At 45.4% G+C, this 13,071-nt stretch overlaps 1 protein-coding gene across 1 annotated transcript in view; it reads left to right on the top strand.

Annotated features, from left to right (window-relative positions):
- Positions 1–221: 221 nt before the first annotated feature.
- Positions 222–13,071, top strand: part of DNAAF9 (dynein axonemal assembly factor 9) — a 118,109-nt gene continuing 105,259 nt past the window's right edge. The window contains exon 1 of the mRNA XM_080931274.1: positions 222–341. Within this exon, the coding sequence (XP_080787400.1) occupies positions 259–341 (83 nt within the window). The 5' untranslated portion in view covers positions 222–258. The remainder of the gene's footprint in view (positions 342–13,071) is intronic.

Genomic DNA, 13,071 nt, shown 5'->3' with positions numbered 1-13,071 from the left:
AGGGCCCGGAGGTGTGGTGTCCTGGAGCCTGCGCCATGCGGCCCGCACCCCAAGTCCGACTGGCTCCTCCGCAGCTCGCTGCAGCGCTCGGCCCCGCTCACACTGACGCCCCCGCTGCGCGCTCCCGCCCCGCCCCCACGTGCCCGCGCGCGCCGGCCCCGCCCCCTCGGCGCACCCTCGCTCCTCCCTGCCGCTGGCCCGCTGCGGTGCGGGCCCCAGCGACCCTCTGCTGCCCCCAGGTCCTCGCTGCCAGCCTCCATGGACTCGTTCGCCCCCCAGCAGCCGGGGCTGTCCCGCGCGCGCCTCGCTGGCACCTTTGGCCGTGGGGCGGCCTCCGTCAGGTATGCAGCGTCGAGACCGCCGAGGGGGGCCCGGGATGCGCCTTGGGGCGGCTACGCCTCGGGCGGCAGGGCGTGGTTTGATATGGCTTCCTTGCGGAGGATTGTTTCAAACGGCTCCTTGGAGAACGGTTGCCGGGGGACGGCGGCCTTCTGGAGCGACCGTGCTGTGTCTGTAGCCCGACAACCCACCGCGGTTCCCGGAAAGACCCCATTGTGACATCCCCACCCCGCGGATCGGTTTTCCCTTAAACCTTGGCTACCGCTAGAGGCCCTGTATTCGCGCGAGTGGAGCCCCAGAAACTGCCGCGTGAACCCCTTTGCTCCTAGGTGTCCAGAGCCTTTGACCCAGACCGCAGCCTGGTTGTAGAGTTCCCAGTCCCCTGCATATACATGGAGCCCCCTCACCGGTCCCTGGCCACTGCACCCGACCCCTTCCCCTTGGGGAGCGTCTGTTTCGGGGACTTGAAGGTCATTGGGAGAGCAGGAAGAAAAAGGAGACTGGATGGAGAAGGGAAGGGAGGCTTGGAACCCCAAAAAGCGGCTGACACCAGGTTCCTGATAGAATGCAGGAATGCCGGTATACTGGGAAGGGAGTTGATATTAGGGAGGGCCGCCCTGCCCCTTTCCATACAGAAGACATGTTTCCAATTTCTGCTCTCTGTCTTTGGGGCTGACCTTGATAGTCTGGGCTTTGTTTGTGACGGATCTGGTATGGGGCTGCCAGCGAAACGCGGAGGTTAGGAGTGATGGAGGTGTTGCAGTAGGAACCTATAAGAAAGGGAAGGGAGGAGTCATTGAGGTTTGGATATTGCTAACCTGTCATTAAACCAGAAGAGGCTTTTTTGTTTGCTTACTTGCAGCTCTTTGGCAAGCAAATATGCTATTGTTTCCTTGAGTGGGGGTTGTCAACTAATATGTTAGAATGTAGAATGGCTGTTCCCGTAGTCTGTCTTTTTTTTTTTTTTTTTCTGAGACAGGGTTTCACTGTGTAGACCAGGCTGGCCTTGAACCCAAAGAGATCCACCTGCCTCTGCCTCTCGAATGCTGGGATTAAGGGCTATGCCACCATTGAATATTATAATGTTCTCTGTGTGTATGTGTGAATGTTTCTCTCCAGTGTTGAGTGTCAAATCCCAGGGCATTGCTTTTGCTAGAAACATGCTATAGCACATCTAGCCTTGTTTTTTTGTAGCCTGTTGTCTTTTACTTGTTTATTTAGGGGGTGTTGTTTGTTTAATTGGATCAAATCTATGAAGAGTGAAAAAAAGAGTCTCACTTTGTAGGCCTGACAGGTCTTGAATTCAGAGATCCACCTGCTTCTCAGTGCTGGGATTAAAGACATGAGCCACTGTGCTTGGCTTCTCTTTTATTTTTAAATTGTGTGTGTGTGTATGTATTGTGTGTGTATGTATGTGTTGTGTATTTGTGTATGTATTGTGTGTATGTATATATGGTGTGTATGTATGGTATGTATCTATGTGTATGTATGGTGTGTATGTTTGTATTGTGTATGTATGTATATATGTATTATGTCTGTATATATGTATTGTGTGTGTCTGAATAACACTGTGCTTGCCACCGTGAGTATGAAGGTCAGGGCACAACTTGCCAGGAGTCTTCTCTTTCTCCTATGTGGGTCACCAAGATTGGACTCAGGCAGGTCTCTTGGCACCCAGGTGCCTTTACCCACTGAACCATTCTTCAGTTCCCAAAACGAATTCTTTTTTCATTTCCCACACTCCTTCAAACACTCTGGTAACGTGTTTATTGAATGACTAAGCCATGAAAGAAGAAAAGCAATTAGACGGTAATGAAACAGCGCATTTAGGATTCCTGGTTTGCTTCTGTTTTGACACTGTATGGCTTTCTTTGCCCCCAATGGGAATTCTTTCTGGGCTCTGCTGTTTGTAATGGGTAGCTGCTCCTGGGAACAGTCTCTATCCTCTCTCAGTTATTCTGCAAGAGAGCATCCCTATTTGAAAGTATTTAAACTTTGTATGAAAATTAAACAGGGTGCATCAGGACTTGGAGCAGCCCAGTGATAAACCTCTCTGGAGGGGTGTGTGTCTGCTTGTCTGCCTTATGTGTATCCAATGCCACATTTGTTTGATCTGGTGCTAGGGATGGACCCCAGAGCCTTGAGAATGGTAGCCAAGTGCTGTCTCTGAACTCTATCCCCAGCACAAGCCCAGGGATCTTTATTTACATTTTAAAAACAATTGCATAGATTTATTTTGAAGTGTGAGCATGCTGTATACAGGAAAGCACATGTGAATGCAGATACCCAGTGAGTCCAGAAGAGGGCGTTGGATCCCTAGAACTGGAGTTATAGGCCGTTGTATGTTGCCTGACATGGGTGTCAGGACCTGATCTCAGGGGCTCTACAAGAGCTCTTAACTGCTGGGCCATCAACAGCCTCACAGTTTTATTTGCTTAACCAAAGGTATGTGTATGTGTCTGTGAAAGTGAGTGTCACAGAGCACATGTGACGTCAGAGGATGATTTTACTCTTCCCTTCCCTTATGTGTGAATGTTTGCCTCAGGGATCCAGTTCATGCCATCAGCCTTGGTGACAAACTCCTTTACCCACTGAGCTATTTTGCTGACCGTTGGTTTGAATATTGAGTCTTGGATGTGGAGAAGCAACTTTATCATAAAAATCTACCCCCAGAATACTACCTACTCTCATCCCCACTCCCCCACCAGTCCCTGTCCTGTTAAGGAGCCCTGGATGGGCTGGAACTTGCTGTGTCTACTGAGCTCACCTTGAACTTGTGATTTCCCTTCCTCTGTCTCCAGAATGCTGGGATTACAACAGCATAATCAACATTTGGCTTATTTATTTTCTTTTTAAGATTTTTATTATTTATTATTTGCAGGTGTGTGTGTGTGTGTGTGTGTGTGTGGTGTGTATTATATATATATATAAATGGCTAAGGGATCCGGTGTCATCTTCTGGCTTCTGCAGGCACTGGCAAACATGCGTATATACTTACACAGACAAACATGCATACATACATACATTTTTAAAAAATGTGCCAGGTGATGGTGGCTCATGCTTTTAATCCCAGCTCTGGGTAGGCAGGCAGAGGCAGGCAGATCTCTGTGAGTTTGAGGCCAGCCTGATCTACAGAGTAAATTCTAGGACAGCCAGGGCTACACAGTGAAACCCTGTCTCAAGAAAAAGAAGTGTATTAGCTGACTAAATTTAATTTATTTAATTAACCATAATTAAACTCTGAATTTTGCATAAAGTAGTTTGACTGAAACTTGCCTTAGTACATAATTTAACAGTGGGCCTCTGATAAAGGAATTTTGGTGAAGGGTCACATCATTTCTCTACCTCCCTGTAGTTGAACATGCTTTTCTTACCTATTAAAGTTTTCCCTTCTAACACATCTAGTACTTTTGAAATAGGTCTAAATCTGTTTCTCAGACTAGCTTTGAACTTGGTTGATCCTCCTGCCTTTTCCTGCCAGGTGCTGAGATTTCAAGCCTTGACACCATGCCTGCCGCCCCGTCCCCTATTCCCTTGCACTTTTTGATGTTTCTATCAGGTTTGGGTTCTAATCTTGCCCTCAACTACATTTGGTTTCTTTGTACTCTCTCACTCCCCACTGATGAAAGAGGCAGGCTTAACTAGTGAAGAAGTCATGATCTTGGAGACTGTAGGAAGTGTTGGCGAATGCATGGTTCTCTTTTATAGGAGCCCGTTCTCACAGATGGAGAATGGAGATCAAAAGTGAAAATATTATTGCTTAGAATGAGAGGCTCCTTTCTAAGGCTATGACCATATCATGCTATCAGATAATTTTGGTTTCTGTCCCCCAAGCGTGTTGCTTTCTCCTTTTGAGTTGGCTTTTCAGATGCTCTTGGTTATGAACTGTATGTAAGAATAATGCTGCAGTTCTTGGCAGGAAAAGCCTCAACCATGAATTTGTTATTCTCTTTCCTCTGTTATGGCTGCCCTTGCTCCAAATCACTCTGGAACCCAGAGTGAGCATGAGAAAGCAGTAAAGGTCACTGGGTTTTAGAATAGAATAAAAAATTATTTTAATTTTTACTAGATTTTTTAATTTTTATTTTATGTGTAAATGTTTTGCCTGCGTATATGTCCATGCACAATGTGCATGCTTAGTGTGTGCTGAGGTCAGAAGAGGGCATCTAATCTCCTGAAACTGAAGTTATCAGTAACATGGTTGTGAACCGCCATGTGAGTGTTGAGAATCTAACCCAGGTCCTCTCATGAGTGTCTAGTGCTCTTTACTGCTGACCCACCTGAATACAAAGCTTTGGTCTCAAATGGTGGTCCACTACTTTGGTCCCAGCATTTGGAAGGCAGAAGCAGGAACATTTCTGTTGAGTTTGGGGCCAGGCTGGTCTACATTGCATAATTCAGATCAGCTAGGGCTGCATAGTGAGACCTTGTCTCAAAAAAAAGTGTGTGTGTGTGTGTGTGTGTGTGTGTGTGAGAGAGAGAGAGAGAGAGAGAGAGAGAGAGAGAGAGAGAGAGAGAGAGAGAGAGAGGGAGAGAGGGAGAGAGGGAGAGAGGGAGAGAGGGAGAGAGAGAGAGAACTACTTGTCTGGAGTAAATTCTCTCCTACCCTGTGAATCCCTGGGATTGAATTCAGGGCAACATACTTAGCAGCAAACACCTTTACCCGCTGAGCCATCGTTCTGGCCCTAGAATTTTTCCTTAACCAAAGTATAAACCTAGTTTATATGAATTAATACTAAGAAGTTAGTGGAAATCTTGCTGAAATATACTGTCCTATTTCAGATTATTTTTTTGTGTAGGGGTCTTTTGCAGAATTTCAGAAGTTCAAGAAGAACTTCAGTTATATATCTGAACAATTTTCAGTTTAGGATCAATCTAGGGTATGTCAGATAAACAAGTAACAACAAAAAAACCCTTCAAAAACCCATAGTTGCTTGGATGCTTAGTAGGAAGGCTTAGTGTGATTCTCGCAGAAGCAGAAAGGTTTGCTTGTTAAGACTTGTAGCTGTGTTTCTGCCTGGAGGTGGTGGCCCCACTGTTTACCCTTGTGCTTATGTCTGGGGTGACAGTGTACCGTGGTCTTTAGTTCTGTGACATCACTAATGTGCATGTAGGTAACATGGTGGTGTTTCCTAGCTTTGGTGCTGTTATCCAAGGGGGAGTAAATGTGAACGGTGTTACATAGCTTAAACTGTTCGGTTTTCCCTGAAGTCTATTTTTAAAGGGTCTGGAGAAATAGCTCAGCAGGTAAAGGCACTTGCTCCCCAGCCTGAGAATCTGAGTTCAGTTCCTAGAACCCACATGATAGACAGATAAAACCAGTTCCACAATTACACATACACCTACACACACATCATGAAATACACATGTCAACACATGCAACACATAGCACACACAAATGAATATATCAGTAGAAAAAAATAAGAAGGAGGTATTATAGTTTGGGTACTTAAGACTAGTACCTTTGATTTAAAACTCTCGTTTGAAGAAAAGGTAGCATATCTGGTGTATTTCTTTTTGAGACAGGGTCTTACCATGTAGCCTTGGCTGACCAGGAGCTCCGTTTGCAGACCATGGTTACCTCTGTCTCCTGGGTGTTGGAATTGAAGGTGTGTGCTACCACACCTGGGTTTAGTTTTTATCTTGTTAAAATTTTTAATTATGTTTATTGTGTGTGTGTGTGTGTGTGTGTGTGTGTGTGTGTGTGTGTGTGTGTTGGTATGTAGGGAATGGCAGTTGAAGACAACTTGAGGGAGTAGGGTTTCTTCTTTCATGGTGTAGGGCCTGGGGAATCTAACTCAGGGTGGGCAAGTATCTTAACTCCCTGAGCCATCTACTGTGCCCTAAACATGCTTTTTAAAAACTTGAGTTTCAGAGTAACTTTAGATTTCTAGATACATTGTAGTGCAGAACCATGGTGCATTTATAATAATGAAGGCATCAGTGTTGGAATAAAGCTTTAGTATACTTAGTAAACTTGCTTACTTGGAGTGCAGACTTTATTTTTCTAAGTGAACTCTCTCTATTCTAAGATCTAATCTAGGATTCCACATTATGTTTGAATTTGACATGCTTATAGCAGTCAAGGATGTGGGGGAAGATAACTGGATGCTTGTTGCATGAATACTTGTGGAACTGATTTTACAAAGAGCAGGAAGTAAGAGCCGGGCTCACAGTCAGCCAAAGAGAGGGAACAAGAGAAGGAACCATGTGGAAAACATCCGAATACACTGAGCAGACCTCTGGATAGCACTTCCTGTTTATGATGACTCGTTTCCTGGAGTTCTTGAGTTTAGCATCTTATTAATACACGGCCTTAGCATTTATTCTCTGTTGCAAAAGATGTCCTCTAGATGATGAGAAGTATAAAATTATACTTCTGATATAAAATTAGCAAGGAGCCAAGCTACTTCTAAATACTTTCCTTTGATGACATTGGCAAGTGACTTTATCATTTTAATAGCATCATGGTCACAAAATGACTGAAGGAACCCTTGACCACTGTGTCTTTCAGGTCAGAGGAGGAAGCTAGCCCTCTTAGTTAACTCTGTCCCCTTACAAGAGTTTTTTCCAGAAGCTTCTATCACAGCTTCTGGATTGTCCTCATTAGTCAGATGGCTCTAGAAGCAGAGCAGTTGGCTTATTGCTGACCTAAGCAAGGCGGGAGTGTTACACTGAGAGGGGGATGGGTGTGGATCAACAGCTGTTTCTACTAAGCAAGATAACTCTAGAATGAGGATTGTATTGCACTGGATTGCTGTGGCTGTGGAGGTGGGTGTCTTAGTCAGTGTTCCATTGCTGTGAAGAGATACCGTGACTAAGGCAGCTCTTAGAAAGGCAAACATTGAATTGGGGCGGGCTTACACTTGTCATCATGACAGGAAACATGACAGCGTCCAGGCAGACATGGTGGCAGAGAAGTAACTCAGAGTTTTACACCCAGATCTCCTGGGCCTGGCTTGAGCATTTGAAACCCAAAGGCCCACCTCAGTGGCACTTACCCCAAGAAGGCCACACCTATGTTAACAAAGGGGGGCAGTCCCTTAGCATTCAAATATATGAGCCTATGGGAGCATTCTTATTCAAACCATCACCACAATGGAAGTGCTGGGAGAAAATTAAGATTACCACATAGTTACAAGTCAGAAACCTGTTTTTTAGTAATAAAATATATGTCAGTTTGAGTCGTTTTATGGTTAGTGGCTAACCACTTTTGGTCATGAGAATAGCGATGCGAACTTTGTCTTACCTATCACCCATCACCTGGCATCAGTGGAAATGGCTTTTATGGTCTTGCCACATGCCCTAAATCTGTTATTCCTTCAAGTTTCTTAATTTTGCCACAAGGAGTAAATGGTGACCACTTTGCGGCAAAGGCCACGTCTTGTCAACCTGCCTCGGTTGTACAGGGAGCTCATTCTAATCAATACCTGAAGTACCTGAAGTCTAGATGAGGCAGATACTGCAGCCTCTATTATTCCCACTGTGATTCCTCTAATGCTGTAATATGAAGAATTTCAGAAGTACAGAAAAGTTGAATTATTCAGTGCACATTCATACGTGTCCATAAGTACACAGACTCCAAACTTTATTGTGTTTGTTTTCTTATGGCGCTGCTTGAGTCCCATCCCAGAGCTTTGGGGTTGCTGGTTAAGCCCTTTGTTGATGAGCTGTTTCCCTGGCAGTTCATTTATTCCACTTCTGAATATGGTTTGGTCCTCTGTTCAGTAAGGGCGGTTAAGAGACACTCAGACCAGCCAGTCAGCCTAGAAGAGACAGAGGTCACCAAAGCATCCTCAAAGAGGCTTGGACCACTCAGCTACCTGCAGGAGACTCTCTGAGACCTGTGGAGTGGCCTGTGACTGCAGTGAGCTCCAGGTTTCTAGCCATTGTGAGCCATGTCAGGAACCCCAATAAAACTCACTGGTTCACCAAGTTGAACTTTGGTGCTTCCATTACTGGGATGAGTAGACATTGGTTTGTCTACCCAGGAATAGTGTCTCTCAGCACAAGGGTGACCTCAAAGTCCTGACCCACCTCTGCTTCCCAGTTGCTGGGATGACAGGAGTGCACCTGTCACTGACTTTTAATTGACTTCCCAGGTTCAGTCCTCAGTTCCCTTCACTCTGCTACCAACTCAGCAAATAGAATAATCATCTTACTATCTGTAATAATATTGTCTATATTGTTCTATAATAACTGTTATATAATTGTCTTAGGGTTTTATTGCTGTGAAGAGACACCATAACAAAGGCAACTCATAAGGCAAACATTTCATTGTGGCTGACATAATTTCAGAGGTTCTGTTCATGATCAGCATGGTGGAAAACATGGCATCATGCAAGCAGACATGGTGCTGGAGGAGCCAAGAGTTCTACATCTCTATCCAAAGGCATCCAGGAGACTAGTAGCATCTTCAAGCAGCTAGGAGGAAGCTGTCTTCCACACTGGGTGGAGCTTGAACACTAGGAGTCTTCAAAGCCTACTCAGTGGCCCAGATCTTCCAACAGGACCACACCTACTCCAACAAGGCCACACCTCCTACTAGTGCCACTTGCATGGGCCAAGCATATTCAAGCCACCACAATAATAATGGGTCATATGTTACAGCTGTTTTCAGAGCACTTCTAATAAAGGCTCACCTGTGGACTGAGGCGCTCAAGAAACACTTCTCAGTTGATGGTTAAGAGCTCTTGCTGTTCTTGTAGCGTTTGGATCTAGCTTGTTCTTGATCTGTTCTTCTGGGGTTTGGATCTAGCCCCAAGGGATCCAATGCCCTCTTCTAGCCACCACAGACTCCTGAACACACCTGGCAGACACAAAAAATTTCACTTAGGACCTGAAATTTCCAAAAGAAAAAAAACCAAACCTGTGGGAAACATTATTCTAGACTGCTGACTGATTAGAATTCCATGAAAAACAAAACAAAACCAAGACATACTGTTTGTTCAATGTCTTTTTAGAGCTGAGTCACGTTAGATGCTAGTTTAGATAGTGTGCAGTCTCTTTTCTAGTTTAAATGCTGACTTGAGGGAGACGGGGGAGTAGAAAGATCGTGCAGGGGCTTCCTGTGCCTTGGAAGGAATGCACAGCTCATGCCGTGCTCTCTGAAGAACTCAGTGCAGGCTGATTTGTCTAGAGGTGTATGTCCTACACTCTAGGAGGGAGGTGGCAGCCACATTGTTGCCACCGTACCTTTCTGCAGCCGTAGTGGCAGTCTCTGGTTCTCTTCACCCTCCAAAAACTTGAAGCACAACAGCTGTAAACCTCAGAATGCCACGGGCTCCACTCCTGTCTTTGGGCCAGTTCTCTGTGGTGTGCCCATTGGTGATTGCGTTGCCATCTCTTGTGTTCAGTCAGCCTCAGTGTAAACCCAGGGAAACCCAGAAAGAAATAATGGTATAAAGGTAGCACTAGGTAGCACTTCCCATGGAGCTATGTCATCTGCCTGAAAACATTGGAGAGTGTGTGAGCGTTCGTGCGTGTTTTCAGTACTAGGGATTGTACCCAGAGCCTGGCAGATGTTCTACCATTGAGCTATATCCTCAGCTTCTTCATAAGTTTGTTGTTGTTATTTACATTTATCTATTATTTGGCTGGGTGGGGCTTCGTACTGACTACCAAGTGCATATATGGTACTCAGAGGACAACTTGGGAGGATCTGTTGTTTTCTCCACTCAGGTTTCTTGGTAGTGCCTTTACCCCTTGTATTAGGGTCACTATTGCTGTAATGAAACCCATGGCTAAAAGCAGCTAGGGGAGGAAAGGGTTAACTTGGCTTTACTTGGCTTACTCTTCCATGTCACTGTTAAAATTGAGGACAGCAACTCAAACAGGGCAAGAACATGCAAGAGTGCTGCTTACTGGCTTGCTCCTCATGACTGATTTAATCTGCTTTCTTACAGCACCCAGGACCACCAGACCAGAGGTAGCCCCAGCCACAATGTCCCACATCGATAACTATTAAAAAGTGCCCCACAGGCTTGCCTACAGCCCAGCATTCCATAAGGAGGTATTTTCTCAGTTGAGGTTCCCTTCTTTCCAATGTCTCTGGCTTATGTCAAATTGGTATAAAAGTGACCAGCACACCCACACATGACTTCTAATGACTACAGCCTCCCTTACACAAATTCTGAAGGTAAAACTCTGTAAGTCGTGGGCTAATATATGCCTATCCAGGATGTACCAGCCTTGCTCAGGTACTGTGAGCTACATTGGCAGTGTTACTACTAGAATTTTGAGTGTATGCAGTGTAGACACATGACAAACTATCATGTATGACCTTTGAGTATAAAGATCAATGAAAATGTCAGTTTCATATAAATGTCGTTTATTCCTTATGAAAGTACAATAACTCATATTTTACACATACAGTTCAGAAAGCACTAGTCTGAATAAAAGCAGATGTGCCAAGATGTCAACTGTGATTACTTCCGGGTGCTGGATGGGATGGGGTCATTGTGCTTTACTTTGAACTCATCAGGGATTTTCATGTGTGTGGCTTTTGGGGTTGTTGGTTGGTTGGTTGGTTTTGTTAAAAGTAAATATTTAGCCGGGCAGTGGTGGTGCACACCACCATGCATGCGGGTGGATGCATGCAAGAAGCAGAGGCAGGTGGAGCTCTGAGTTTGAGGCCAGCCTGGTCTTCAGAGTGAGTTCTAGGACGGCTAGGACACAGAGAAGCCCTGTGTCAAAAAACAAAGCAAAATAAAATAAAATAAAACCGTCGGGCCTTGGCAGCACACGCCTTTAATATCAGCACTCTGGAGGCAGAGGCAGGTGAATCTCTGTGAGTTCGAGGCTAGTCTGGTCCCCAGTGAATCCCAAGCTAGCCAGGACCCAGAGAAACCCTGTCTTACCCCCACCCACCCAAAGTAAATAATTAAGTAACTGTAACGCTTCATGGTTCAGTCACAAACAGACTATATTCTGGTTAAAGATTAAATTTGAGAATCAAGAAAGTGTACAAGGGGAAAACCCCTAAATTTAGTTTTACCCATTGGATAAGAAAGCACTAGGCAGGATGGTGTTCTACTTAAGGAAAAAGATACTTTTCTTACATTTGTGTGTTCCCACTGTACTTGGACTGGACAGGGTACAAGTAGGAAAAAAGTCTCCTACTTTCTGTATTGTCTTGGCTTCCAACAGCAGTTGCCAGGGAAACTCTTTTGTTTCTTGGTCACATGATCAGGTCATGCTTTTTGTCTGTGGCTGGTTATAAGTTTGCAAACCAAAGAGCTCTTGGTAACCTTGGCAGGCAGTCAGCATACTGTCCTTCACAGAAAAATGGGCCAAAGGTCCGACTAGCAAAGTCCTTCTAGCTGGGAAAGGAGTCCCGGATCAATCCTGGTAAAAAGAAAATGTGCAGGGGCGGGCAGGTATCGCTGCTCAGGGAAAGATGTTCATTTAGTATTTAAAATGACCTTTACACCGTGCTTATAAAATGTTGTTATTCCATAGCAAACCCCTTCCTCATAACTCCTAATTTTTATTATAAAAACCCCAGAAAAGGTAAAAGAATAGTTTGCTGTTCACTCATGGAGCCTACCACATACATTTCATTAGTTAGTATCTTTGAAACAGGGTCTAACTATGTAGCCCTTCTAGCCTGGAACCCTGTTGTCATACCAGCCACCATATATTTCAGAATAAACATTTCTGTATCCATAAAAGTGCTGGCATTTAATAGGAATCACATTAAACCTTTATGCTAACTTGAGGAGAGCTGGTATTTGTAGTGTGCTGGGTGACCGCACCCCAAACTCTTCTCCTAGCAACCATCAACTGCTAGTAGCTCTTCAGCTAGAGATGGGGACCCATGACCTCTCCCTGTCCATGTTGAAATTTCGACTGGCTTGATCTCATGCAGGTAAGCACACCAACTGTGAGCTGGCCAGTGAGTGGTTGTGTCCTTTCTAAAGGCAGCACTTGCTCCTCTCTGCCCTCCAGCTCTTCCTCTCTTCCTTCCTCCTCTTCAGTGATGCTCACTAAGCCTTGGTGCTGATGGTGGTCGAGGAGGAGGTGATAAAGGTAGTGGAGGTGGTGGAAGATGAAGTGCTGGTGGGTGGTGGTGAAGGTGGGGGTAGAGGTGGAGGAGGAAGAGGGGGTGAAGGTGGGGATGGTGGGGTTGTGGTAGAGGTATTGGAAGATGAGGTAGTGGTAGGGGTGGTGAAGGTGGTGGTGGACGTGGAGGAGGCAGTGAAGGTGGGGGTGAGGTGGTGGCAGAGGGGGAGGTGGTGGTTGAAAGAATGTCCCATTTAGTGCCACAGTCACTTGCATTTGTCAGCACTTTGAGTAGCCATGAGCCTCTACAGTAACCAGTGTCCACTGCACCTGGACACTTCTCTGAGCAAGGTTAGGAGCGGTGCGGCTGTGTGTGTGTGTGTGTGTGTGTGTATGTGTGTGTGTGTGTGTGTGTGTGTGTGTGTGTGTTATACCATGTGCAGGTGCCCAGGGAGGCCAGAGGAGGGCGTTGCATCCCTTGGGACTGGGGTTACAAGGATGTATAAGTTGCTGCTGTGGTGCTGGGCTGGACCTACGTCTTGAAAACTGAACTCTGGTCTTCTGGAAGTGCTCCTGGTCATTGTGTCACTCCTCCAGCCGTACATCTGATTGGATAGTGACGTAGCATAGGTTTCCACCAGGCATTTTTGTAAATCCTTAGTTTAGCTTTGTTTTTTCAAGATCAGGGTTCTCTGTGAATCCCTGGCTATCCTAGAACTTGCTCTGTCG

The sequence above is a fragment of the Micromys minutus genome (genome assembly GCF_963924665.1).
Source record: "Micromys minutus genome assembly, chromosome: 17".
NCBI lineage: Eukaryota > Metazoa > Chordata > Mammalia > Rodentia > Muridae > Micromys > Micromys minutus.
Note: the sequence above shows the minus strand (reverse complement) of the source record. Positions and strands in the feature narration are given on the sequence as shown.